This window comes from Mercenaria mercenaria, chromosome 7, assembly GCF_021730395.1.
Source record: "Mercenaria mercenaria strain notata chromosome 7, MADL_Memer_1, whole genome shotgun sequence".
Lineage (NCBI taxonomy): Eukaryota > Metazoa > Mollusca > Bivalvia > Venerida > Veneridae > Mercenaria > Mercenaria mercenaria.
Genome location: NC_069367.1, coordinates 54,902,756 through 54,929,355, shown reverse-complemented (window position 1 = coordinate 54,929,355; position 26,600 = coordinate 54,902,756). Strand labels below are relative to the sequence as shown.

At 34.8% G+C, this 26,600-nt stretch overlaps 2 protein-coding genes across 2 annotated transcripts; both read right to left on the bottom strand.

Moving 5' to 3' along the window:
• Positions 1 to 246: 246 nt before the first annotated feature.
• Positions 247 to 1,266, bottom strand: LOC128558277 (toll-like receptor 4). Its single transcript, XM_053547192.1, has one exon. The coding sequence runs from the start codon at positions 1,264 to 1,266 to the stop codon at positions 247 to 249; it is 1,020 nt and encodes a 339-aa protein (XP_053403167.1).
• A 9,617-nt stretch (positions 1,267 to 10,883) lies between these two features.
• LOC123554130 (mitochondrial import inner membrane translocase subunit TIM14-like) lies at positions 10,884 to 19,613 on the bottom strand. The gene is made up of 6 exons (XM_053548429.1): positions 19,422 to 19,613; positions 16,356 to 16,404; positions 16,117 to 16,187; positions 15,332 to 15,408; positions 14,842 to 14,912; positions 10,884 to 12,246 (listed from the first exon to the last, which is right to left on the bottom strand). The coding sequence occupies exons 1-6, from the start codon at positions 19,422 to 19,424 to the stop codon at positions 12,179 to 12,181; spliced, it is 339 nt and encodes a 112-aa protein (XP_053404404.1). The 5' UTR covers positions 19,425 to 19,613; the 3' UTR covers positions 10,884 to 12,178.
• Positions 19,614 to 26,600: the final 6,987 nt, after the last annotated feature.

Here is a 26,600-nt window from a genome sequence, read left to right as displayed (position 1 = left end):
ACCAACAACACGAGCCACAACAAAGAGGAAAAGTATTATTTTTAAACATAGCAAGAAACTTATTTAGATGAACACAGAGACACAATATAAACAAATGTTGATTATTAAAATGACAGTCACAGTTCACATTTGTCTCAAACTTCCAAGTTCAGATTTAATTGTTTTCAGTTATGGAACTAGGTCTAAAATTGAGTTACACACATTATCCCAGGATGTTCTTGGGTGGAAATTGTTTCCCTGTCTTTCCTATAATAATCTTGTATTTCTTTTAAAGAGCTGTTGCAAGCTGGGTACCATTTCTTTCTCATCTAGTTCCTCTTTCATCCTGAGAATGAATGGTTTCTTCATATGGAGGGCCATATCAAACTCCATTCTGCAGAATTCACTTTGACAGAAATTATGAGAAAGGAGTAACATCACAACGGCTGATTCTTGAAGGCAAAGAACCATTTTGTCATTGATTGGTTTCCCTAATTGGAAATTTTTGTCCCCGAAACAGATCAAGTCTCTGTCAGTTCCTGTTTTGTCTTGTAAATGATGTTTCAGTGGTTCATAAACATTGTTGTTAAGAAAGTTGTAATCAAAACTACTGAATGATAGGAACACAAGATATTTTGTCTCAAGTTTGTTTTTTTGAATTTGTTGAATTTTCTCCTCCATGTTCTTCTTGTAACGTTTCTGTTGCTGATACTTCTGCCATTTATACAGGCTAAGGACGGTAAATGTTATAGTTGATATCGATAACAGCACAGACAAAAGTATTGTATTTCTGATGCGAATTGGTCTGTCACATTCTTCTTGTACAAAAGATGCAGCATTATTGTCAACAGGAATGAAATTTCCTTTAGGATTCTTGCAGGTTATGTCCCCTTGCAGATGAGTTGTTGTTGAAAGCCATTTTATTGAGGCTAAAGTGTCACATTCAGAGCATAAGAATGGGTTGTTGGCCATTTGAAGAATTCCACAGATATTTTGAGATATGTTGTTGGTAACAAGCAGTGAATTCAGGATCTTCATTGAGTTTTGATCCAAGACTGAGATTCGGTTGTTCCTTAGGTCAAGTATTTTCAAATTACTCAGATTGTTGAGGTTGAATATGATCTGTTTTAGGAGATTATCGGATAAGTCAAGTGTTTCTAAATTCTTGTTTCTTTGAAACATTTCCTTTGGAATTTTAATCAGTTTATTTGAAGAAAGCATAAGCCTTTTGAGATTTGGATAGGAAACAATCGGCTGTGCAAATAGAGAGTAATTCCTGTCGGCCATTTTGAAAAGTTTATTGCTCGAGAGGTTGATTTCTTGAAGATTGTAGCAACATGGGCAGAGCTTTGGTTGCAGAAATTCAATTTCACTGAGAGAAAAATCTAAACTTTCCAAAATGGATTTGTAACATGGGAATGTTAGATCTAAATGTTTTAGTTTGTTATTTTTTAAAATCACGTTTTTCATCCTCCATTCAGAATATTCTGTCTTCAAGATAAACTGTAAGATTGTACAATTCAGCATGGTAATTCTGATCATTTATCCCAGATATGTCCACTGTTTCTACATTTGATAACATTGTCCCGTGGTATATAGTTAAGTTGTATGTATTTCTTATGATAAATGGTAAATATTTTGTTACAGATACAAAAGACATTGATGTATAACTTGCATTTAGAAGTTTCAGATTGTCAAATCGTACATTGATATCCCAGTTATCAAATATTTTTTGTGGCCAATTGGTCTTTGAAACATTTAAGTATTCTAAAGTATCAGTAATTCCTTTAAGGTATCTTTGGTGCTCTATTTTATTATTAATGTCGATTTGATGTATATCAAGTAGTTTTATTGGCTTTGAGGCAAGAGCATTAAAGAATTCCTCGTCCAAGTCGACACCATATTGTGAGCTTACATATGATATTGAAAACACTTCCAACTTTGGTAAGGTATTGACACCAGAGATGGACTTGGTTATATATGACATACGTAGAAGTTCACAGGCAGTAAAGTTTAATATTTTAAGATTGTCCAGTCCAGCGAATGAGTTTCTATATAATCTTCGCAATTGTACGTAAACAATCTGTAGTTCTTCCAACAACCAAAGTTTAGTCATAGCATAAGATCTTATTCCTTGTAAAGAGTTTCTGTTTTCCATGCTACTGCCATCAAAAATTTGCAAAAATTTTATATTTTCCCAATTACTTCCATTCAAAGTCTCAGCAGTCATATCCCTGACAGTTTTTATTGTACCCCCCGACAACAAAGTTGTAAGGGGGGGTATACTGGTTTCAGGTTGTCTGTCTGTCTGTCTGTCTGTCTGTCTGTCCGTCTGTCCGTAGACGCAATCTTGTGCGCACCATCTCTCCTTATCCCCTTGACAGAATTTAATGAAACTTCACACAAGTGATCAGTACCAACAGTAGTTGTGCATGGGGCACGTTAGGTTCTTTTAGAAAAAAAATTTGCAGAGTTATGGGACTTTGTTTTTTTGTTACTATACTATATATATACATAGACACAATCTTGTGCGCACCATCTCTCCTCATCCCCTTGACAGAATTTAATGAAACTTCACACAAGTGATCAGTACCAACAGTAGTTGTGCATGGGACATGTTAGGTTCTTTTAGAAAAAAAAATTCCAGAGTTATGGGACTTTGTTTTTTTGTTACTATACTATATACATAGACACCATCTTGTGCGCACCATCTCTCCTTATCCCCTTGACAGAATTTAATGAAACTTCACACAAGTGATCAGTACCAACAGTAGTTGTGCATGGGGCATGTTAGGTTCTTTTAGAAAAAGAATTTGCAGAGTTATGGGACTTTGTTTTTTTGTTACTATACTATATACATAGACACAATCTTGTGCGCACCATCTCTCCTCATCCCCTTGACACAATTTAATGAAACTTCACACAAGTGTTAAGTACCAACAGTAGTTGTGCATTGGACATGTTAGGTTCTTTTAGAAAAAAAAATTCCAGAGTTATGGGACTTTGTTTTTTTGTTACTATACTATATACATAGACACAATCTTGTGCGCGCCATCTCTCCTCATCCCCTTGACACAATTTAATGAAACTTCACACAAGTGTTTAGTACCAACAGTAGTTGTGCATTGGACATGTTAGGTTCTTTTAGAAAAAAAAATTCCAGAGTTATGGGACTTTGTTTTTTTGTTACTATACTATATACATAGACACAATCTTGTGCGCGCCATCTCTCCTCATCCCCTTGACACAATTTAATAAAACTTCACACAAGTGATCAGTAACAACAGTAGTTGTGCATGGGGCATGTTAGGTTCTTTCAGAAAATTTTTTTTGCAGAGTTATGGGACTTTGTTTTTTTGTTACTATACTATATACATAGACACAATCTTGTGCGCACCATCTCTCCTCATCCTCTTGACACAATTTAATGAAACTTCACACAAGTGGTCAGTAACAACAGTAGTTGTGGATGGGGCATGTTAGGTTCTTTCAGCGACAAAAATTGCAGAGTTATGGGACTTTGTTTCTTGTTAACATACTATGTACATACAGTCTGCATATGCAATTTTGTGCGTGCCTAATCTACCAAACCCTTGCACACAATTTAATGAAACTTCACACAAGTGATCAGTACCAACCCTAGTTGTGCATGGTGCATGTTACAGTCTTTTAGATAAATATTCTGCATAGTTATGGGACTTTGTTTTTTGTTACTATACTGTATACATACAGTCTATATATACATACAGTCCACATAATTATGCAATCTTGTGTGCGTCAAATTGCAATGTACTGTGTCAGTGCATGCGGGGGGGTACATTCATCACCTTTAGTGGTAGCTCTAGTTTCTTGTAGGAAAACTTGTGTCACATTGTCTGGTATTTGTTTAGGAATGATGTCACAGTGTATAGATTGTCCAGTTTGTACACAGCCATCATTTATAATATTCATTTCAGCTGCAACACATACAGAATGGTAAACTAATAATCCAATATAAGTCAGTAAATCCATGATTATGTTAGATTAATTGGTTTCTTTCATTGTTATGATCTATTTCAGAACTTTGAAAACCATTTTGATACAAGAGAAAATTTATAGCTTCAGTAATTATGTGATTAAGTGAGCCTTGAAAACTCCTTGAGAAATTTTCCTCCCTTTTAAGCTCTTGCAATTATGAAGTACTTGTTTTTGTCATTGACTCAATTTTGCACAGTTAAGATGACCTCTATAAATTTATCCTCATTCTGGAAGAGGCTGTTGTTTTATGAACCATTAGCCGTTAATGTTATGATCATTTGACAAATGCCTTTGTGATAGCCTTTCAATTTCTTTAGTTATATTCAGAATCCTTAGTTTTCAGCTATGGAACAAGTTCTAAAATTGAGTTACACACGTTATCCCAGGATGTTCTTAGGTGGAAATTGTTGCCCTGTCTTTCCCATAATCATCTTGAATTTCTTTTAAAGAGCAGTTGCAAGCTGGGTACCATTTCTTTTTCATCTAGTTCCTCTTTCATCAGGAGAATGAATGGTTTCTTCATAAGGAGGGCCATATCAAACTCCATTCTGCAGAATTCACTTTGACAGAAATTACGAGAAAGGAGTAACATCACAACGGCTGAGTCTTGGAGGCAAAGAACCATTTCATCATTGATTGGTTTCCCTAGTTGGAAATTTTTGTCACCAAAACAGATCAAATCTCCCGTCAGTTCTTGTTTTTGAAGTGCTCAAGGTGAGCTTTTGTGATCGCCCTGTGTCTGTCGTCCGTCCGTTGTCGTCAACAATTTGACTGTTAACACTCTAGAGGTCAAAATTTTGGCCCAGTCTCAATGAAACAGTCAGAATGTTACCCTCAATAAAAACTTGGATGAGTTCGATATTGGGTCATCTGGGGGTCAAAAACTAGGTCACCAGGTCAAATCAAAGGAAAAGCTTGTTAACACTCTAGAGGCCACATTTATGACTGTATCTTCATGAAACTTAGCCAGAATGTTAGTCTTGATGATCTTTAGGTCAAGTTTGATTCTTGGTTATGTGGGGTCAAAAACTAGGTCACCAGGTCAAATCAAAGGAAAAGCTTGTTAACACTCTTAGAGGCCACATTTATGACCATATCTTAATGAAACTTGGTCAGAATGTTAATCTTGATGATCTTTAAGTCAACTTTAAATCTGGGTCAGGTGGGGGTCAAAAACTAGGTCACCAGGTCAGATCAAAGGAAAACACACTAAAGGCTACTTTTATGAATGTATCTTCATGAAACTAAGTCAGAATGTTAATCTTTAGGATCTTTAGGTCATGTTCAAATCTGGGTTAGGTGGGGTCAAAAACAGATGACCCATATTCGAATTTGACCTAGATTTCATCAAGGCAATCTATCTGACCAAATTTCATGAACATCAATTGAACAAGAGCTGTCTCCATAGGATGACACATGCCCCCGATGGCACTTTGAATGAATAGTTATGGCCGATGTTAGAGTTTAGGACGTTTGACCTACGGACCTGGGTCTTGCACGCGACACGTCGTCTTACTGTGCCACATATTCATGCGTAGTTATTTTAAAATCCATGCATGAATGACAAAGATATGGACCGGACACACCCATCATTGCACTATCATGAAATATAACCTTTAATGTCTAAGTGTGACCTTGACCTTTGAGCTATAGACCTGGGTCTTGCGCACGACACGTCGTCTTAACTGTGGTACACATTCATGCCCAATAATTTTAAAATCCATGCATGAATGACAAAGATATGGACCGGACACGCCCATCAATGCACTATCATGAAATATGATCTTTAACGTCTAAGTGTGACCTTGATCTTTGAGCTATAGACCTGTGTCTTGCGCGCGACACGTCGTCTTACTGTGATACACATTCATGCCCAATAATTTTAAAATCCATGCATGAATGACAAAGATATGGACCGGACACGCCCATCAATGCACTATCATGAAATATGACCTTTAACGTCTAAGTGTGACCTTGACCTTTGAGCTACAGACCTGGGTCTTGCGCGCGACACGTCGTCTTACTGTGCCACACATTTATGCATATTTACTTGAAAATCCATTCATGGATGACAAAGATATGGACCGGACACGCCCATCAATGCACTATCATGAAAAATGACCTTTAATGTCTAAGTGTGACCTTGACCTTTGAGCTACGGACCTTGGTCTTGCGCGCAACACGTCGTCTTACTGTGGTACACATTCATGCCAAGTTATTTGAAAATCCATCCATGGATGACAAAGATACGGACCGGAAAATTGCAGACAGACGGTTCAAAAACTATACAGCCTCTATCGCATACACAAGCTAAATGTTGACAAACAGACCACGGACATCCAGCATCACAATAGTTAAAGAAAAGGCCAGCAGTTTATGACAACATTTTTAAGTTTTAACTAAATACAAATGGTGTTCAATAAATACCCAGAAATGCTCTAAATTCTTCATATATCATCATAAATATTTGAAACTGTTATATAATATAGACTAGGGAATACTTAGTTGGTATGTTAGAATTATATCGTCTTTGGATAAATAATAAGTAAATGTTAGTTCCTATGGTAACGTTATGTGATGTCATCCAGTCCAATTTTGTCTCTTTTTCCATTTTACATATGCTGAAACAATATTTGCCACTTTAATACCTAGTTTTCAAGCAACCCTTCCTTAACTTGGGTGAGTACTGATGTGAAATTTAAGCGTTACGCCAATAATGTCAACCTATAATGTGACATAATTAAAATGTTTGGCAGGCATATTGTGTTGGTCATTGCTTGAAAATCAGTGTTAAATGAAGACATTAGATAACATTTTGCATTTTGAATTGCAAATCAAGGAAAGAGACAAATGCTGCAAAAGGTTTAAGGGACATTAGTCACAATGCCCTGAAGAGAATAAAATTATTTGTGGAACTAAATGTTTAAAAGTGGTCAGAATATTACTGATGACTTGTGGTACAGACATGAAAAATAACGTTCAGTCATATTTTATGAATTAAAGAGCTCCTTGACACGGCATCTCAGTCCAATGTCCAATTTCTTCAATATGACAGGAAAATCATATGAACAGTATTTATTTATTTGTAGAAAGTTGTGAAAATGCATTCAATGGCAATAAACATTGAACCAATGGTAATCAGGAGTTGTACTGATTGCATGTGATATGACAGCATCATAATGACGTTGGGCCGCTTTAAAGGTAGTGGCGATGCCTAGGAGATGACAAATATATATTGTGCATATTTTGAAATCTGTAATTTAGATATTTGCATTTAATATATCCATCATATTTTCAAATTTTAACAAGGCAGTCTGAAAGACAGCTAAATCCCTCGCCACTGCTATGGATAGTGAAAGGGTAAAACCTTTGATTTTAGCTGTGACCTTGACCTTGAACTGACACGGCTGACTCATGAATTCTGCACAACGTCTTGATGAGGTGATCATTTGACCAAAGTTTCATGAAAATCCTTCAAGGGGTTTAGGAGATACAGAGCTGAAACCTTTGACCTTCAGTTGTGACCTTGACCTTGAGTTGACATGGCTGACTCATGAGTTCTTGATGAGGTGATCATTTGACCAAAGTTTGATGAAAATCCTTCAAGGGGTTAAGGAGATACAGAGTGGACACCAAATGGAAGGCTCAAACCTTCGACCCTTAGTTGTGACCTTGACCTTGAGCCGGCATGGTTGACTCATAATTTCTGCACATCGTCTTGATGAGGTAATCATTTGACCCAGGTTTTATAAAATTCCTTCAAGGGGTTTTGGAGATATAGAGTGGACACGAAATGTAAGGCTCAAACCTTTGACCTTCAGTTGTGACCTTGACCTTGAGCTGACATGGCTGATTCATAAGTTCTGCACATCGCCTTGATGAGGTGATCGTTTGACCCAAGTTTGATGAAAATCCTTCAAGGGGTTTAGGAGATATAGAGCGGACACAAAATGGAAGGTTCAAACCTTTGACCCTAAGTTGTGACCTTGACCTTGAGCCGGCATGACTGACTCATGGGTTCTGCACATCGTCTTGATGAGGTGATCATTTGACCCAAGTTTTATAAAATTCCTTCAAGGGGTTTAAGAGATATAGAGCGGACACAAAATGGAAGGCTCAAACCTTTGACCTTGAGTTGTGACCTTGACCTTGAGCCGGCATGGCTGACTCATGGGTTCTGCACATCGTCTTGATGAGGTGATCATTTGACCCAAGTTTTATAAAATTCCTTCAAGGGGTTTAGGAGATAAAGAGCGGACACAAAATGGCAGGCTCAAACCTTTGACCTTGAGCTGTGACCTTGACCTTGAACCGACAAGGCTGACTCATGGGTTCTGCACATCGTCTTGATGAGGTGATCATTTGACCCAAGTTTCATGAAAATCCTTCAAGGGGTTTAGGAGATATGGACCGGACACGAATTTGTTACGGACGGAAGTACGGAAGGACGGATGCAGACCATTCCAATAATCCCTCCGCCATGGCGGGGGATTAACAAAATGGGACCAAAGCTAACGAGAGCAATTTCCTGGTATTTACTGAACACCCCTCGCACGTATCACATCTTCTGGCCGCCATGTTTTCTGATGAATTTGAACATACCTTTTAGAGGGTCACACATGGAACATTTGTGTGCAATTATTTTCATACAGATTTCTAAAGCTCCCACTTTATGCACATAGAGAAAACGGACCAAACCCACTAGTGTCCAGGTTTTTACCACAGATTGGTATATCCTGAACATTATCTTGGCAGGGAATCATTCAAGGTATATTTTCTCATAAATTATTTGAGCCGCGCCATGGGAAAACCAACAGTGGGTTTGCGACCAGCATGGATCCAGACCAGCCTGCGCATCTACGCAGTCTGGTCAGAATCCATGCTGGTCGTTAACATTTTCTCTAATTGCAATAGGCTTTAAAAGCCAAATGCTTTCTAGCAAGAAGATTTTCTAAGTTTATCTGATGAAATGAATTCCTCTGAACAACTTTGAAAACCATTCAAGGAAATGTGAAGTTGATGAAAGTGGCTAAGTGAATGCTTTTGAAGCAACTGCTGACAAAAGAACAAACATCAAATACTGGGCGAAGGGAAAAGCTTGCCTTGCTAAAAATAACTTTTTGTTTGTTTCAGTGTATGCTAACAATAACTTCATCTATGCATTATTTTTTAAAGATGTTTTGTGGTATCTGGGTATTTTTTTTTTGCATTAGGGAGTTACAATCTTCAAAGAAAGAAAAAACAAGAGGACCATGATGGTCCTGAATCGCTCACCTGTCCCAACATGACCCAGTTTTGAACCGAGTATGACGTCGTTTTTTTTCTATTATTTGACAAAGTGACCTAGTTTTTGAGCTCATGTGACCCAGTTTTGAATCTGACCTAGATATCATCAAGATGAACATTCAGACCAACTTTCATACAGATCCCATGAAAAATATGGCCTCTAGAGAGATCACAAGGTTTTTTCATTATTTGACCTACTGACCTAGTTATTGATGGCACGTGACCCAGTTTCAAACTTGACCTAGATATCATCAAGATGAACATTCTGACCAATTTTCATGAAGATCCACTCAAAAGTATGGCCTCTAGAGAGGTCACAAGCTTTTTCTATTTTTAGACCTACTGACCTAGTTTTTGACCGCAGCTGACCCAGTTTCGAAATTGATCTAGATATCATCAAGATGAACATTCAGACCAACTTTCATACAGATCCCATGAAAAATATGGCCTCTAGAGAGGTCACAATGTTTTTTCATTATTTGACCTACTGACCTAGTTATTGATGGCACGTGACCCAGTTTCGAACCTGACCTAGACATCATCAAGATGAACATTCTGACCAATTTTCATGAAGATCCATTCAAAAGTATGGCCTCTAGAGAGGTCACAAGGTTTTTCTATTATTTGACCTACTGACCTAGTTTTTGAAGGCACAAGACCCAGTTTCGAACTTGACCTAGATATCATCAAGATGAACATTCTGACCAATTTTCATGAAGATCATGTGAAAAATATGGCCTCTAGAGAGGTCACAAGGTTTTTCTATTTTTAGACCTACTGACCTAGTTTTTGACCGCACGTGACCCAGTTTCGAATCTGACCTAGCTATCATCAAGATGAACATTCTGACCAACTTTCATAAAGATCCCATGAAAAATATGGCTTCTAGAGAGGTCACAAGGTTTTTATATTATTTGACCTACTGACCTAGTTATTGATGGCACGTGACCCAGTTTCAAACTTGACCTAGATATCATCAAGGTGAACATTCTGACCAATTTTCATGAAGATCCATTCAAAAGTATGACCTCTACAGAGGTCAAAAGGTTTTTCTATTTTTAGACCTAATGACCTAGTTTTTGCCTGCAGCTGACCCAGTTTAGAACTTGACCTAGATATCATCAAGATGAATATTCAGACTAACTTTCATACAGATCCCATGAAAATTATGGCCTCTAGAGAGGTCACAAGGTTTTTCTATTATTTGACCTACTGACCTAGTTTTTGAAGGCATGTGACCCAGTTTCGAACTTGACCTAGATATCATCAAGATGAACATTCTGACCAATTTTCATGAAGATCATGTGAAAAATATGGCCTCTAGAGAGGTCACAAGGTTTTTCTATTTTTGGACCTACTGACCTAGTTTTTGACCGCACGTGACCCAGTTTCGAACTTAACCTAGATATCATCAAGATGAACATTCTGACCAACTTTCATAAAGATCCCATGAAAAATGTGACCTCTAGAGAGGTCACAAGCAAAAGTTTACGCACGGACGGACACACGACGGACGCTGCACGATCACAAAAGCTCACACTGTCACTTTGTGACATGTGAGCTAACAAGCCAATGTATGAAGTACATGACCAAACCAGCAATATATTCAAATTTTATTGTAACAATTACTAATATTCCACTTTTTACTGAACAAATCATGTAAATTTTTTCATAAATGTTTAAGACTGATTATGTTTTCCGTATAACATTTTCTTTCAATCCAAAGAAGGTGATATGAAAAATGTTCACCTCTCAAAATATAAATAAAGCCCTTGTATGATGCATTATCAATATTAATACTTCTTAAGGTGAATATTTTTTCATAAAGCATCCTCTCAGGAATGCAATATTTATACACCATGACATTTGCAACTTAACAACATAATGCATGAATATTGTTCAAAACATCAAACTTTCTATATACGGAATGACAAAGAGTTTTAAAAAAAAGGTACATAACAAGTTTCAGTGACAGTTTATTGATAAGGAGAGGAAACAAAAGGCATTTAACAATTCATTTTTAAAAAAATGTTACCGTGGTGAAAAAAATAATATGACAATTTTTTTAAACATAGTTTCGATATAGGATGACCTAAGACTATTCAAATTTCTAAAACTATATGAAAACATGATGATTGTTGACAATGTTTACAAATATCATTCCAATTTCATGTCATTCTATATTCATGATGACATTCCACGTTTAAGATGTAATTCTATGTTCAAGATGTACTTCCAGGTTTATGATGTAATTCCATATTTATGATGTCATTCTGTGTTGATGATGTCATTCTGTTTGCACAGCAGAACAAACGCTCATAAAATACTCTTATCCATGATATTCACTTACTTTACAGCAAGTTCTGATATCAAATATGAAAATTTGATGTCATTCAGGTCTTCTATATTCAGGTATAAACCGTATTCAAACAACATCTTTTTTTGAAACTCTGAACTTATTCATCCATCACACAAACAGCAGCTGGTCTATTTGAACAGTGATATATGCTGTAACTGTATCATAAGTCACTAACCAGAATGCTATCAAGTTGAACATATTTTCATCTCCTAATTTAAACCATTTTGGGTTATGATAAATATAAAACAACTGAGGTGCTTTTAAACAACACTTTGGCAGGTCATTGGCATACTGCCAGGCATTGTGGTAATTAAAGACTGACACTTAATATTTGCCTTCAGAAGAACTCGCTTATCACTTATCAATATATGTTTAATGTGAACACTTGAAAAGGACTTTAAAGCCGATTCTAGACTGTAATGATGATGAATATAATAAAGTTTTTGTCACAGCACTAATCACTGTTTTCTTATACGAGACTCAGTTGTTTCTATATGGGATATGTATCACAGGCAGTCTGGAGCACCAGGTGTTCTATCAAGGTTTCTTGCTCTCCAAATAGTCTTTTGCCTCATTTATTTTTGTAGCTAGCAATGGGGAGCCACCTAAAACAGAAAGAAATACACACATGAAATAATCATACTGCCGTCACCAGACCAGTATTTAATCAAGAAAGGTTATTGCTACAATCCAATGCAAAATCTAAAATCACAAAACAGTGTCCTGATAAACTTGCATGTACTTCTAGCCTTCCTTTAGGCTATAACAGTCATTTAATTTATCAGTAACATGTAAATTACATGTCTCTAGACACTGCAGGCCTGATATTGCACATAATTTTCAGACAAGGCTATTCTAAACATATTTCTGGTCCTACATATGCTGGAAAATGCTTCTACATGCATCCCAGACAAAATATCTTTATTCCCCTTGTAAGCTGGACCTGTACCAATGCAAATTGTGGTACAAAACATCATTTATGACAAGAGGACCATGATGGTCCTGAATCGCTCACCTCTTCCCACATGACCCAGTTTTGAGTATGACGTTGTTTTTTCTATTATTTGACATAGTGACCTAGTTTTTGAGCTCATGTGACCCAGTTTTGAACTTGACCTAGATATTATCAAGATAAAAATTCTGACTAATTTTCATGAAGATCCATTGAAAAATATGGTCTCTAGAGAGGTCACAAGGTTTTTCTATTATTTGACCTATTGACCTAGTTTTCGAAGGTACGTGACCCTGATTTGAACTTGACCTAGATATCATCAAGGTGAACATTCTCACTAATTTTCATGAAGATCTCATGAAAAATATGGCCTCTAGAGAGGTCACAAGGTTTTTCTATTTTTATACCTACTGGCCTAGTTTTTGACCGCACATGACTCAGTTTCGAAACTGATCTAAATATCATCAAGGTGAACATTCAGATCAATTTTCATGAAGATCCATTGAAAAAAATGGCCTCTAGAGAGGTCAAAAGATTTAAATAATTTTAGACCTACTGACCTAGTTTTTGACCGCAGTTGACCCAGTTTCAAACTTGACCTAGATATCATCAAGATGAACATTCAGACCAACTTTCATACAGATCCCATGAAAAGTATGGCCTCTAGAGAGGTCACAAGGTTTTTTTATTATTTGACCTACTGACCAAGTTTTGTACGGCACGTGACATAGTTTCAAACTTGACCTAGGTATCATCAAGGTGAACAGTCTGACCAATTTTTATGGAGATCCATACACAAGTATTGCCTGTAGAGAGGTCACAAGGTTTTTCTATTTTTAGACCTACTGACCTAGTTTTTGACCGCACATGACCCTGTTTCGAACTTGACCTAGATATCATCAAGATGAACATTCAGACCAGTTTTCATACAGATCCCAATAAAAAATGGCCTTTAGAGAGGTCACAAGGTTTTTCTATTATTTGACCTACTGACCTAGTTTTTGAGGGCACGTGACCCACTTTCGAATTTGACCTAGATATCATCAAGATGAACATTCAGACTAACTTTCATACAGATCCCATTAAAAATATGGCCTCTAGAGAGGTCACAAGGTTTTTATTATTTGACCTACTGACCTAGATTTTGACGGCACGTGACCCACTTTCGAACCTGACGTAGATATCGTCAAGGTGAACGTTCTGACCAGTTTTCATGAAGATCTCATGAAATATATGGCCTCTAGAGAGGTCACAAGGTTTTTCTATTTTTAGACCTACTGACCTAGTTTTGGACCGCACGTGACCCAGTTTCAAATCTGACCTAGATATCATCAAGATGAACATTCAGACCAACTTTCATACAGATCCCATGAAAAATATGGCCTCTAGAGAGGTCACAAGGTTTTTCTATTATTTGACCTACTGACCTAGTTTTTGATGGCACGTGACCCAGTTTCAAACTTGACCTAGATATCATCAAGGTGAACATTCTGACTAATTTTCATGAAGATCTTGTGAAATATATGGCCTCTAGAGAGGTCACAAGGTTTTTCTATTTTTAGACCTACTGACCTACTTTTTGAGGGCACGTGACCCAGTTTCGAACTTGACCTAGATATCATCAAGGTGAACATTCTGACCAATTTTCATGAAGATCTTGTGAAATATATGGTCTCTAGAGAGGTCACAAGGTTTTTCTATTTTTAGACCTACTGTCCTAGTTTTTGATGGCACGTGAGCCAGTTTCGAACTTGACCTAGATATCATCAAGATGAACATTCTGACCAACTTTCATAAAGATCCCATGAAAAATGTGACCTCTAGAGATGTCACAAGGAAAAGTGTACACACGGATGCACGCACGGACGACGGACGCTGCGCGATCACAAAAGTTCACCTTGTCACTTTGTGACAAGGTGAGCTAAAAAGGAGCGGGATAAGCATGCAAAAACCTTTATCAGGCAGTTTAACAGTGAGATGTGTACAAAACTCTATTCAGATGGTTTAAACAGTGGGATAAAGGATAACAAACTTCTATCAGGACGTAGTAACAGTGAGATAAGTGTGTACAAATCTCTACTCAGATGGTCTAACAGTGAGATAAATACACGTGTACAAACCTCTATTCAGATGGTTTAACAGTGCAGTAGATAAATGTGTAAACAACTCTACTCAGATGGTTTAACAGTGAGGTCAATGCATATAAACTGCTATCAGAATGGTATAACAGAGATAAATGTGTACAAACCTCTATCAGGATGATTTAGCAACATAATTCTTTTATGTGCCTGCTTGATTTTGGCTTGTGATGCAGTTGGGCTGGAAGAATACATGATAACCATATACATTGTTCAATACTCAAAAGTTTTATAAGATACAATAAGCAACTACAAAAACATTCTAAGTTCAAAAACTTTGAAAGAAAATTAAATATTGCACATTTAGTGCTTTTAAAAACATCCACCCTAAAGATTCCCCTTCCACCCTTTATCCCCAGAGATCATCAAAACAAATGTCCACAAGCCCCACCCATCCAAAGAACTACCAACACCACAATTGCAAGGCTCCTACTTATTCATAGGACTGTCCTATTGATTGAAAGTTATAAGCTGAACAGGATGGCTTTAAAGAACATCACTTTCCTGACTTGTCACATTTATTCCCTAATCTTCATGTGGCTGAAATAAAAGTTATTCTCTTTTTTACATATATATTTGTAAAATGATATATATTTTTACCTTACTCCAAGAATAAGACTGGCTTCCCTTTTAGTCATCTTTTGTTCAAATCCTCCACGGTAGTATTTACTGAAGGCCTGAAACAAAGAATAAATCTATAGTTCATTCACTCTTTAAGTGGAATATTAACAAAACTCTGTCAGACATATATTTTAGTGATTATAAGTTTCAAAGTCACACCAAATAAAGCCAGTTTAAATGGTAGAGGAAGACCCCAGGAGTCCATCTGGACAACATTTCAGGTACTAACCTACACCTGTGTAAAATGGCTAGAACCATCAAACAGCTAGACAGCTTTCTCACATCTCTATATCCAGGGCAATTTTTAACTCACTCAAACTGTAACAGTGAGGACCAAGATATCCGAAGTCAATGACAGCGGCTACTCAGCAAACTCAAGCAGGTCTCTCTTCAGACAAAAGGAAATACAGTGTTAAATATCTTTGACCAAACAGATAATTATTAAAAATATTTAGTTAGCGCATGATATTATTATATAGTATGATATAATGTAACCACCCTGTTGTCTAGGCAACAGCCCTAACCAACATCAAATCTAACCGTTCTACCAGCCAGATATTATGCTTATGAAGAATACTTATTAAAAAGCAGAGAGCAAAATTTGTACGGTTAAGAAAATTGATTATTTCCACAGATGCCCGAGTCTGACAGGGCAATGACCCCTGCCACAGTAATCCAACTATCCTATCAAGTTTGTCTAAGAGACAACACAAAGGCTTCACAAAAAACATGCACTGAGGCAAATAAGTGAATCAAATACCTACCCCTGACGGAATATTCTCTACTTTCTTTAAAATCTGTTCAGCATTCTTTGCGTATCTTAATGCATATCGACCTGAAATAAAGGGCAGTTAAATTAATGTAATTCCTTTGAATAATTTTGGATTGGTGTACAAAAACTCGCAGGATTTTTATAATTGAACATAAAGTCATGTTGATACTATTTAAACTAGTATGACTGATACAACTTGGACATTTAAAATTTCATAATTAAATGTCATACCTCCAAATCCAATAGCTGCAAGCCCAAGCCCTGCCAATATCATGCTACTCTGAAAAATACAGAAGAAAAATGATAGGTCAAGATGTAAAATAAGTCATGAATAAAATGATATTTATCTAATGCCCAACTGGATACGTCCAAACTGAAAGCTGGCAAAACATTGAAACTGCAGTCTCAACCTGCAAGATAGGCAGTGGCTAGGGGTCCCGTTACTGGACCTATAGACACGGAGTCTAAGGGTCCATTTACCGCACTTGTAGGCAACTCGTACAGGGCTGTCTAGAGGTCTGGTAATCAATATGAACACTGAAAATGATATTTGATGAGAGGAGAAAACATGAGATGATTTCAAAAATTTGCCCTTGTTTTTTGGGTTTTAAATATATTGCAAGTGACAGAAAACTGAAGTTTTATATCCTTAAATCCCGAGAAAAACTTGTATCAGATCATGGATTGGATTAATTATTGATAGTAATCAGCAATTTGTTTGCTGTAATGAAAACTTTAACCAAATTTGTGGGTTTTTTTCAAGACTGAGCGATTAAAACAGTAAACTTATGCTTTTATTTATAAGACTTGGACTGAGTTCTTAAATTGTTAAATTTGTTTTACAGTAAATACTGCTTCAGTGAATAACAGCAAGTTCCGTAAATCGCTGTTAAACTTTCAAATTCAGTATGTCTCCAACCTGGAGCCTACAGGTCAGGTAATAAATATACTTACGTCAGGAGAGTGTATTGAGAGTAACGGGGCGAAACACTTGTTGATAGACAGTTCTCGACTGACGAGTCTGCGACTAGCAGTTCTAGAAATTGTTTCTACACTATCTGTACTTTATGTACTGTGTTACCAGTGTATAAGATAACTGCTCGGGAAAAGCTACAATTTTTAATAAGAAAGTTGACATTACTACATAGTTTGTTTTTTTGCAACCTTTTATTGTCAATAGCTCTCACTCTGATTGGAGACATGTTGAATATGAAATTTTATCAGCAACTTCTGTTAGACACTGCTATTTGATTTAGCAAAAAAAACAAATTCAGCAATTTATGAGCACAATCCAAGTCTAAAATACTAAAGAAAAGCAAAAGTTTATTATTTTAATCTTTCAATCCCTAGAAAAACACAAACTCTTTTACAACACACAAATTTATGCCTAATTACTAATAATGAATTGTGTTTTCCTCCTGATTAAAGAATTATAAATACTTCTGTTTCCCATCACTTGCAATGTACATGTATTTAAAACAACAAACAAGTGCTTGTCAAATAGTTTTGATAAAATGTGAACTTGTACGAAAAATGAACCAATTTCCAAGTTCAAAAAGGGCCATAATCCAGCCAAAATACTTGACAGAGTTATATACTCTTACCTAATGCCTATAGTAAGAGACTGTTATAATAAAGAGCGATAAAAAGTTTTAAAAGCCATATGTGAAGCAGAAGTACACAAAATATGAGCTGGTACGAAAAACTTAACCAAGATTTCTAAGTTAAAAGCGGTAAGTTAAAAGCGGTCACACATTAAACCGGAATACATCTAAAAACCGGAATACACTTTCCATAACTGGTATAAACTTTCTATAACTGGAATACACCTGTATATTTTTAATTAACAGTATTTTTGAAGGGTTTTGGACAGAACTCAATCATATAACATAAATAATTAACTTACGAAAGGAAAATAAAATACGTTGAACTTCATGCATGGGAAATTTCCATAACCGAAATGCACCCGTATTTTGTAGGGTTTATGGCAGAATTAATCGTATCAAGCAAACAAAATAATGATTTTAATTATCCAATATGTTCTATTTAGTAAAAAGATAAGTTTGATTTTTAAAAAGGCAAGGCGCAAGTTGCATACCACTAAATAACAAGTGGTGCAAAGACGATAATCTAAAGCTGCATTGTTTATCAATTAACTTTTACACATTGATCAGTAAACACCTTTGATAATGACAGGGATTATTGTACTGAATATAAACCAGGAGATGACCACGTGTCAATAGGCGCGTGGCGTGACTGACATCTGTTAGCAGCTAATTAACATATGACGCTCCGCCTACTGCCATACTTCCGCGTATGACGGCAAACAATTTTGAAATTGACTGGGATTTTGATTGACAAAGGGCAGAACTTTCGAACTCGAGACGCATCAAAGAAAATTTTCATGAGTCAACCCGACGCACGGAGCATATTTTGTACGGGTCAAATACGAGTTTTTCTCGATTTTCGCAGGTCAAAAACACGGGACCTCTGGTCAACCGAATGCCCAGTAAGGGGGAATTTTTTTTTCTTGTGGGGGGAAAAAGGATACTATTTTGGTGGGCGAAGCAGCCGATATTCGGCGGTAAAAACGACCGATCGAGGGCCCGTATAAACACTATTAATCAGTTTTGTTAGTTGTGCAACCATGTTCAATCAGATTTAACATAAGTGATTGAGAGAAGTCAATTAAAAGTTTTTTCAGTATACGAGATTATAACTTTACGATCGTACAGAAATGGTGTTTGCTTACATGAATGACCGAAATAACGGTATATAGCTCCAAGAAAAAAATGTTTATTTATTTATGATCATCATCTGGTCTATTCCGGTTTATTTTGAAAGATTTTTGACACCCGTCACATGCTTTTTTAGGTAAATAATAAACTTTATCATGTACTGATATTGGCTACAAGACTGATTTCAAATTGGCATATTTTTTTGAAAAGTTCAAAGCATTATTTTTTTTATTCTAAATCATTTTAGTATGTTTTAAATGTTAAATAATTGAAACTGTAATTAATTGGGAACCAGACCTCTAGATCCACAGTCTAGGGGTCCGGTGACTGTACCCTAGCCACGGCCTACGAGTACGAGATCATTTCCATAAAGCGATCAGTAATTGACAAATACAAACAATTACTTTTCGGATAATATAATATGATTTCAACAAAAGTTAGGTCACATGGCGACTTTTCCAACTCCTGATGTGTCTACACAGTAATCAGAATGTAATAAAAAAACTAATATCCCCGGATATACGAATAAATTTGGGGACGAATCTGGGCTAAAACTTACCATATTTGACGAATAATGAGTTAATCTGTTACAGAAAGCTTTACAAGATCACTGGTATGGTTTATAATATGTTTTTCTTAAGTGTGTTCAATCACTGAATGAAACAGGCGAAACTGCGTACAAAATTTGTTTGTCCTCAGAAAAACATGACAAGCTTACGAAATTTTACCGGAAAAGTACGAATATATGCGGCGCGCTTATTCTCTGTACCATGCCGTACCGGTATGACTGAATAGTGAAATCTAGTAGTCACTTGAAATTTCTGCGCATATAAAATCTGGCGAAATCAACACCCGCATACTTTTTTCGTTTTAAAACCAAACTATATATAATTTTTTTTCTTGAAAATTGACATGCACACTAAGAAATATATTCTAAATAAAATTTTAAAAGGATTTTTTTTTAAAAATCATCACTTTAAATTTTATATCTTGATTTTGCCTGTCACTTGAAATTTCTGCGCATATAAAATCTGGCGAAATCAACATCCATATACGTTTTTCGTTTCAAAACCACCTTATATATAAATATTTTTTCTTGAAAATTGACATGCAAACTTAGAAATATATTCTTAATAAAAGTCTAAAAAGATTTAAAAAGAAAGCTCATCATTTTAAATTTTATGTCTTGATTTTACCTGTCACTTGAGATTTCCGCGCATGTAGAATCGGGCGAAATCTAGACCCGTATACGTTTTTCATTTCAAAATCACCCTAAATATAAATGTTTTTTCTTGAAAATTGACTTGCACACGTAGATTTATATTTTTAATAAAAGCTTAAAAGGTTTTTTAAAAATATTCATTAGTTTACATTTTATGTCTAGATTTCGCTAATTTGATTAGATTTACACTGAACATTACACATGGCTGGAGCTTCATGTAAGACTACATGAAACTATAGCTTACCTTATATGTGTATAATCCCCACCCCCTTCTTAGTTCTGGTGTCTTCTTACAGGGATTCATATATTTAAATGTCAATGTATGTAAATATCTATAGTTAGTAAGCTCATATTTCGTGCAGTCTTACATGAAGTTTTAGCCTATTTTTTTCTTTCGTTAGTTTTTTTTTTTTTTGTTTTGTTTTGTTTTAATCAAACAGCAACAGTGGCGAAATTCATTCCAGTCAAAAACACGAAATGCAAGAGAGAATTAAAACTGGCATTCCATGGAGTCAGTTCAATGCTTATGGATGAAAGAGTTCAGCGCTTAAACTGTACGCTCTTTTACCAGCATTGAGTTCCCACTACCGTTACTTCAAACTGCGGAGATATGGAAATGTATTGTAATATTCGACCAATGCGTGGGAGAGTACTTAAACTGATGAAAGAGCCTATATGGCCCAGAATGTGCACCTATGTACAAAGTTCTGTGTCCATTTGTAACCCACTATATAGTATATACCTTTGGTAATTAGGGTTACTTACGCTATGTCTTTGGTTACTGTACTCTTTCCAAATTTCCAGTGTCAGTGAACAAGTGTTCATTTAAATCCCATTATATTCCTTTGGAAATCCCATTATATTCCTTTGGTGACCAGGGTTACTTATTTTATAACTTTGTTTACTGCCGTTTGTATTGCATTGAAGACTGATTCTTTTTCTTTTTTCATAGAAATGTATTGTATTTTTCATCGTTTTACAGTTAAAGTTACATACTGTAGTGTAGACCAAAGAAATGATTTTATGCTTTAAGCGCAACATTCTCATTGAAGAAGTTGTTGCATGTACACATGCATTAAGTTTTAGAAGTAGTAATTGATGTATTGCTACTGGAAGTATCAAGGTATTAAAGTTACATAAATTTTGTATCTAATTTTAATATCTATGCATTGGGGGATTGTTGCATATTTCATTACCACTGAGTATGCTATTATTTTTGCTTGGCTGAATTCCAAAAGAGAAAATATACAACATAAAATAAACCTTATTTTACGCTTCTGAGTCGGCCAATAGCTATTAATAGCTAATGTTGTAATGTTGACACCCGGCTATAAATAAAAATGTGTATCTTGTATCTTGTCAGATATAGCAAAACAAAAACGTTAACTCATGACACAGTCAGCATTTCATACTGGGCCAATATGGGCCCCATAATGCTTTCTATCTTAGCCCAAGATGGTAAAACTATAATGGCCCCAGATGGTACTGGCATCTGGAATTTAAATGATCCCATGTAGGTTGTAATGTGGGTCCCATGTGGGCTCCTTCTGTGTGCCAGATCTTATACACCATGTGGGGCCTTTCTGGTCCGATATCGTATACAGTATGTACTGTTCAGTGCCATTCTTGGTTTGCTTTGGTCTTATTTTTGATTGATATTTTCAACAGGTTATGTACACATTGATAGCTGCCAATGTCGTTGTTTCGGGATCACGATGGACTGTGTTTTATTCTCCCTATGTATCACACCTCCTAGACACTTTGCCACAAATATATATTTGTAAGCATTTTTCATGTTTCTAAGAGATCGGTAAAGTGCAATAAAATAGTTCAATGCATTTATCAAAGTTGTTTCCCACATTTGAGAAAAAATCCATTTAGTTATTTATAATAATTAAAATACGTACCTGTTAAAGAACTGTGAAATAACATATATATCCACAACACAGCTGTAATCCCATATGGTTGCTATCCTATTCAAAGTTGTGCCTAGTTCAAATAATCTCACGAGATTTAAACTTTTTCTGAGAATGTTTTTTTGTTAAATTTATTGTATGGTGTAACATATTAAGATATGATTGTGACATCATTACAATATTTTTGAACTAATACTAATAAATAAAAAATCATAAAAACGATATACTGGCCGCACAGTCAATATAACAAGTTCTATGGGACCAATATGTGGCCTTTCTGGGAAACATATATTATTTGAGACCAAGAAATGTATTAAAAATTCAAACAAAACGTACAAGAACGATTTTTATACTAGTGACAATATCTATAAATTAAAATCAATACAATTGTATATCGTATTGCTGAAACAGTGTATATGGTTCCAATATAGGTCCGATGTGGGCAAATACTTACAATATCCCCATAATCTGTTACTGATACCTCAGGTGAATCCAGCTATTTAGCTGGTCCTGACGTGAAATTAACGAAAGCCAGTAAGAACTCTTTACGATATGCAACCCCTGTACTCTTGAGTCATTCCGCCAATCCTCTAATCTTTGATGTCAGATTTGAAAGGTTAAGTTTATAAAAGCTCAGCCAGTTAAAAATAAACAAATTCAGAATTACAGAGACATGGACTGCATGCATGAAATTATTGTTTTGTGCTGTTATTATTATTATTATTATTGTTATTATTATTATTATTATTATTATTATTACTATTATTATTAAGATAAGGCTACACATTCCTTTTTACATCTCATACTTCCTCAGAATCCACTGTGCTGTTTCGATCGGGTTAACTGACATGTCCAACGGGTTAACAAATTGGTGCATGCAAAATTTGCCCGACTGATATGATACAAATTGGTGTACTGGGGCTAATCCATCGGAGTATGCAGTTGTTTTAAGTTTCAGTTTATTTATTTAGTCTTGGCATATTACATGCATGAGACTATGACAGCATTATACAAATAAAATATCAATGTGGAATGCATATGGTTGCAACTCAAAGCATACAATTGTTATAAGTACTATTCATTACAATATACAAATAGTTATATTTACTCCAATGACTCGAAAGGTTGCAAGATGTGACATTTGTCAGTAAGTATAACAACGTGGGATATACATATGGATACTACATTCAGTGCACAATCTGCATGACTAGAAAAAAGACTATATATAGTGTACAAGTAACTGACAGGGATTTAGTCATAATAAGTATTAACAAGTATAAAAGTATGAAGATATACCAAAATATGCTTTACACGGAGAATGAGTTACAAGTATGAAATGAGGCTTAATAAAAGTGTGTTATCTGGCTAACTAAAACATGACAGGGTAGGGATAGAGTGCGAAATGGACTCCATTTCGCGAAATGGACTTTACGTCTACGAAATGGACTTTTATTTTCTTAATTGTGACTTTAATTTAAAAGTTATCTGTATTTTCATCAATAGATATAATAGATAAGAGGTAAAACTAAATGTTGGTCACTTTTGATAATATATTTTTCTAATTTATAACCAAAATATTACAATTTATTAAGACCGCGTCCTCCGAAATGGACATTTTCGCGCCAAACTTCTACGAAATGGACTTTTATTTTCTTAATTGTGGCTTTAATTACGATGATATTTGTATTTTCATCAATAGATATGATAGAATAGAGGTAATACTAAATGTTGGTCACTTTTGATTATATATTTTTCTAATTTATAACCAAAATATTACAATTTATTAAGACCGCATCCTCCGAAATGGACATTTCGCGCCAAACTTCTACGAAATGGACTTTTATTTTTCTTAATTTTGGCTTTAATTTCGATGATATTTGTATTTTCATAAATAGATATGATAGATTAGAGGTAATACTAAATGTTGGCCACTTTTGATCATATATTTTTTTTAATTTATAACCAAAATATTACAATTTATTAAGACCGCGTCCTCCGAAATTGACATTTTCGCGCCAGACTTCTATGTAATGGACTTTTATTTTCTTAATTGTGGCTTTAATTACGATGATATTTGGACTTTTATTTTAATTTGATAACTTTTAAATTGTACTAAACAAAACAGTTTACTCGCAATTAGCTTTTGATCAGAACTGAACAGAGCAGATCTTTAATTGTACACATAGATTACAAAACTTACATTTTCCAATAACATGTGAACAAGTATGCACAAACAGTTTACGCGCAATTTTCAAAAAAATATAATATTTCTGTTTCAAGATATATTCTACTTCAATCTCGAAATATAATATTAGAACATGAGTTTTGTTTATAAACTCTCTGGAGATCAGTGCCTTTCATTACATTAAATATTACCATCAATCTTGATACACGTACACAAACGCACGTTGTACCATCATTTATTAATATTATCCTTTCGAATTTTCAGCATCGTTTGAGAAACAATAAAGCTTGAATTCCATAACGGGAATAATACCATATCGACAAAAATGTAGGCAAAATTCTATAAAAACGATCGATTTTTCATAAAATTACCTGTAAAATTTCATACAGCGCGATCTTAAATTTTACTTTCGTTTTAAAAGAAAATAGATATAACATATTATGGGCATAACATTCCGACTTTGGAACGGAAAATACAAAAGACAGAATAGAAAAATCTTAAATAATGAATAAACGGCGGCAATTTAAAAAACATGGAGTAAAACGTTTTTTTGGCAAATACACTCATTTGACATATATAGATATGTTTAGCGAAGTTTATAAGTGGCGCTCACTTGCCATTGGATAAAAAATACGAGGGAGGCGCTTATTAAACAGTGGTCATTTTAATTTATTAGTGGGCGGGATTGAATAAAGCCGTCATATCTTATAATGTAATAATTATAAAAATAATGTGCTTCATTAGAATACCATTTAAAATTGTTGAATATGTTATTTTATATATATATATATTCGTATTCCCAGAAGTAAAAAATAGCAATTAATAGAACAGAACATATCTTTTATTTCACCAAGACATTTTTCAATACAACAAGTGAAATGTATTATCAATTATAATAAAAACTAATTTTAAACATAGTACAGTTTTGAAAATATTTATATTTATATCCAGTTTAAAAAAGGAAATGGGTCTTTATCATAAATGTGTTAGGAGAATTGATTGGTACTGCATGTGAATATCGAGTATTTTATGCATAGAAATGTTTACACTTCAGAGGAATATCACTGGACAGTATTATAAATAACAAACATAACCGATACTAGTATGCACTTATGTGGTAATTCGACCGTTTAATTTCTTATATATATATATGTTTTTATTTAATTGGCAATTCTCAATTTTATAATTGTTATTATTAAACTTACCTTTGACTGTATTTGATCTCGGAGCGAAAAGACATACACGCCGCTCTAATCTACGATAATTAGTAAGGTGACAATGGTAATGATACACATGTGGTCATACACACGTGTCATGCAAGAGGCACTAATAATATACACGTTCAGGCACTGATTATTTAGGTGTGCTAATCCAATTATCGGACAATTACCGCTAAAAATCAAATAGCTGCGACAAGTTCAATTGATTGCATTTTTTAAAATTACAATTAAATAAATTCTTTCTGACTTGGATAAACAATTTCGATAAATTTTGGAAGTATCTATTTGTACTTTTTAATGGACATTTCGATGTCATAAAAAATAAAGTCATTATTTAAACTATCTAAGCTGTGTAATATTTCTTATCTAAATATGTTCCGTATAAAATACGGATATTTGAAATTAAAACCACAAGAACACTATAATTCGTACAAAATTTTGTAAAATAAATGTCCATTTCGTATGGCGTGGCCTTAATTCATTGAAATATGTGGACTTTACCATATGAGATGATAATCTGTTTTTAATTACGGTAAAACCGATATAATTGAAATTAAAACCAAAATTTACATATAAAATATAGTATTGATACAAATTGCGTGAATAAAAAATAATCAACATAATTATAGGTTTACTTCCTATGTTTTACATCTATTTAAGAAATTACCAATATCGTTGCAATTAAAGAAACAATTAAAAACATATAAGTCCATTTCGTAGAAGTTTGGCAAGAAAACGACAATTTCGCGAGGCGTGGTCGCAATAAATTGTAATATTCCATTTATAAATTAGATAGACATGTTATTAGAAGAGTCAAACATATATGGGTTAAACTCCCATCTATCAAATCTGTCAAAGAAAATACCAATATAATCGACATTAAAGTAACAATAAAGAAAATAAAAGTCCATTTCGTACAAGGTTGGCACGAAAATGTCCATTTCGTAAGACGCGGTCTTACAAAACTGTAATATTTCAGTTATAAATAAGATAAATATATCATTTAAAATAACCAACATGAAGGTTTATCTATTATTTAATACATATTTTCAAGATATTACATATATCTTTGAAAGTAATGCCGCAATTAAAAAATAAATGTCCATTTTGTATAAGTTTTTGTATTTAAATGTCCATTTCGTAGGGCGCGGTCTTGATAAATCGTTAAATTTCTTTTATAAACCTGACAAATATT

Coding starts and splice junctions, on each gene's coding strand:
- LOC128558277 (XM_053547192.1), bottom strand. CDS start 1,266: ATGGCCGACAGGAATTACTCTCTATTTGCACAGCCGATTGTTTCCTAT.
- LOC123554130 (XM_053548429.1), bottom strand. Junction 14,913..15,331: donor AGTCTTATTCTTGGAGTAAG/GTAAAAATATAT, acceptor GTATTCTTCCAG/CCCAACTGCATCACAAGCCA. Junction 12,247..14,841: donor GCTAAATCATCCTGATAGAG/GTTTGTACACAT, acceptor TTTCTGTTTTAG/GTGGCTCCCCATTGCTAGCT.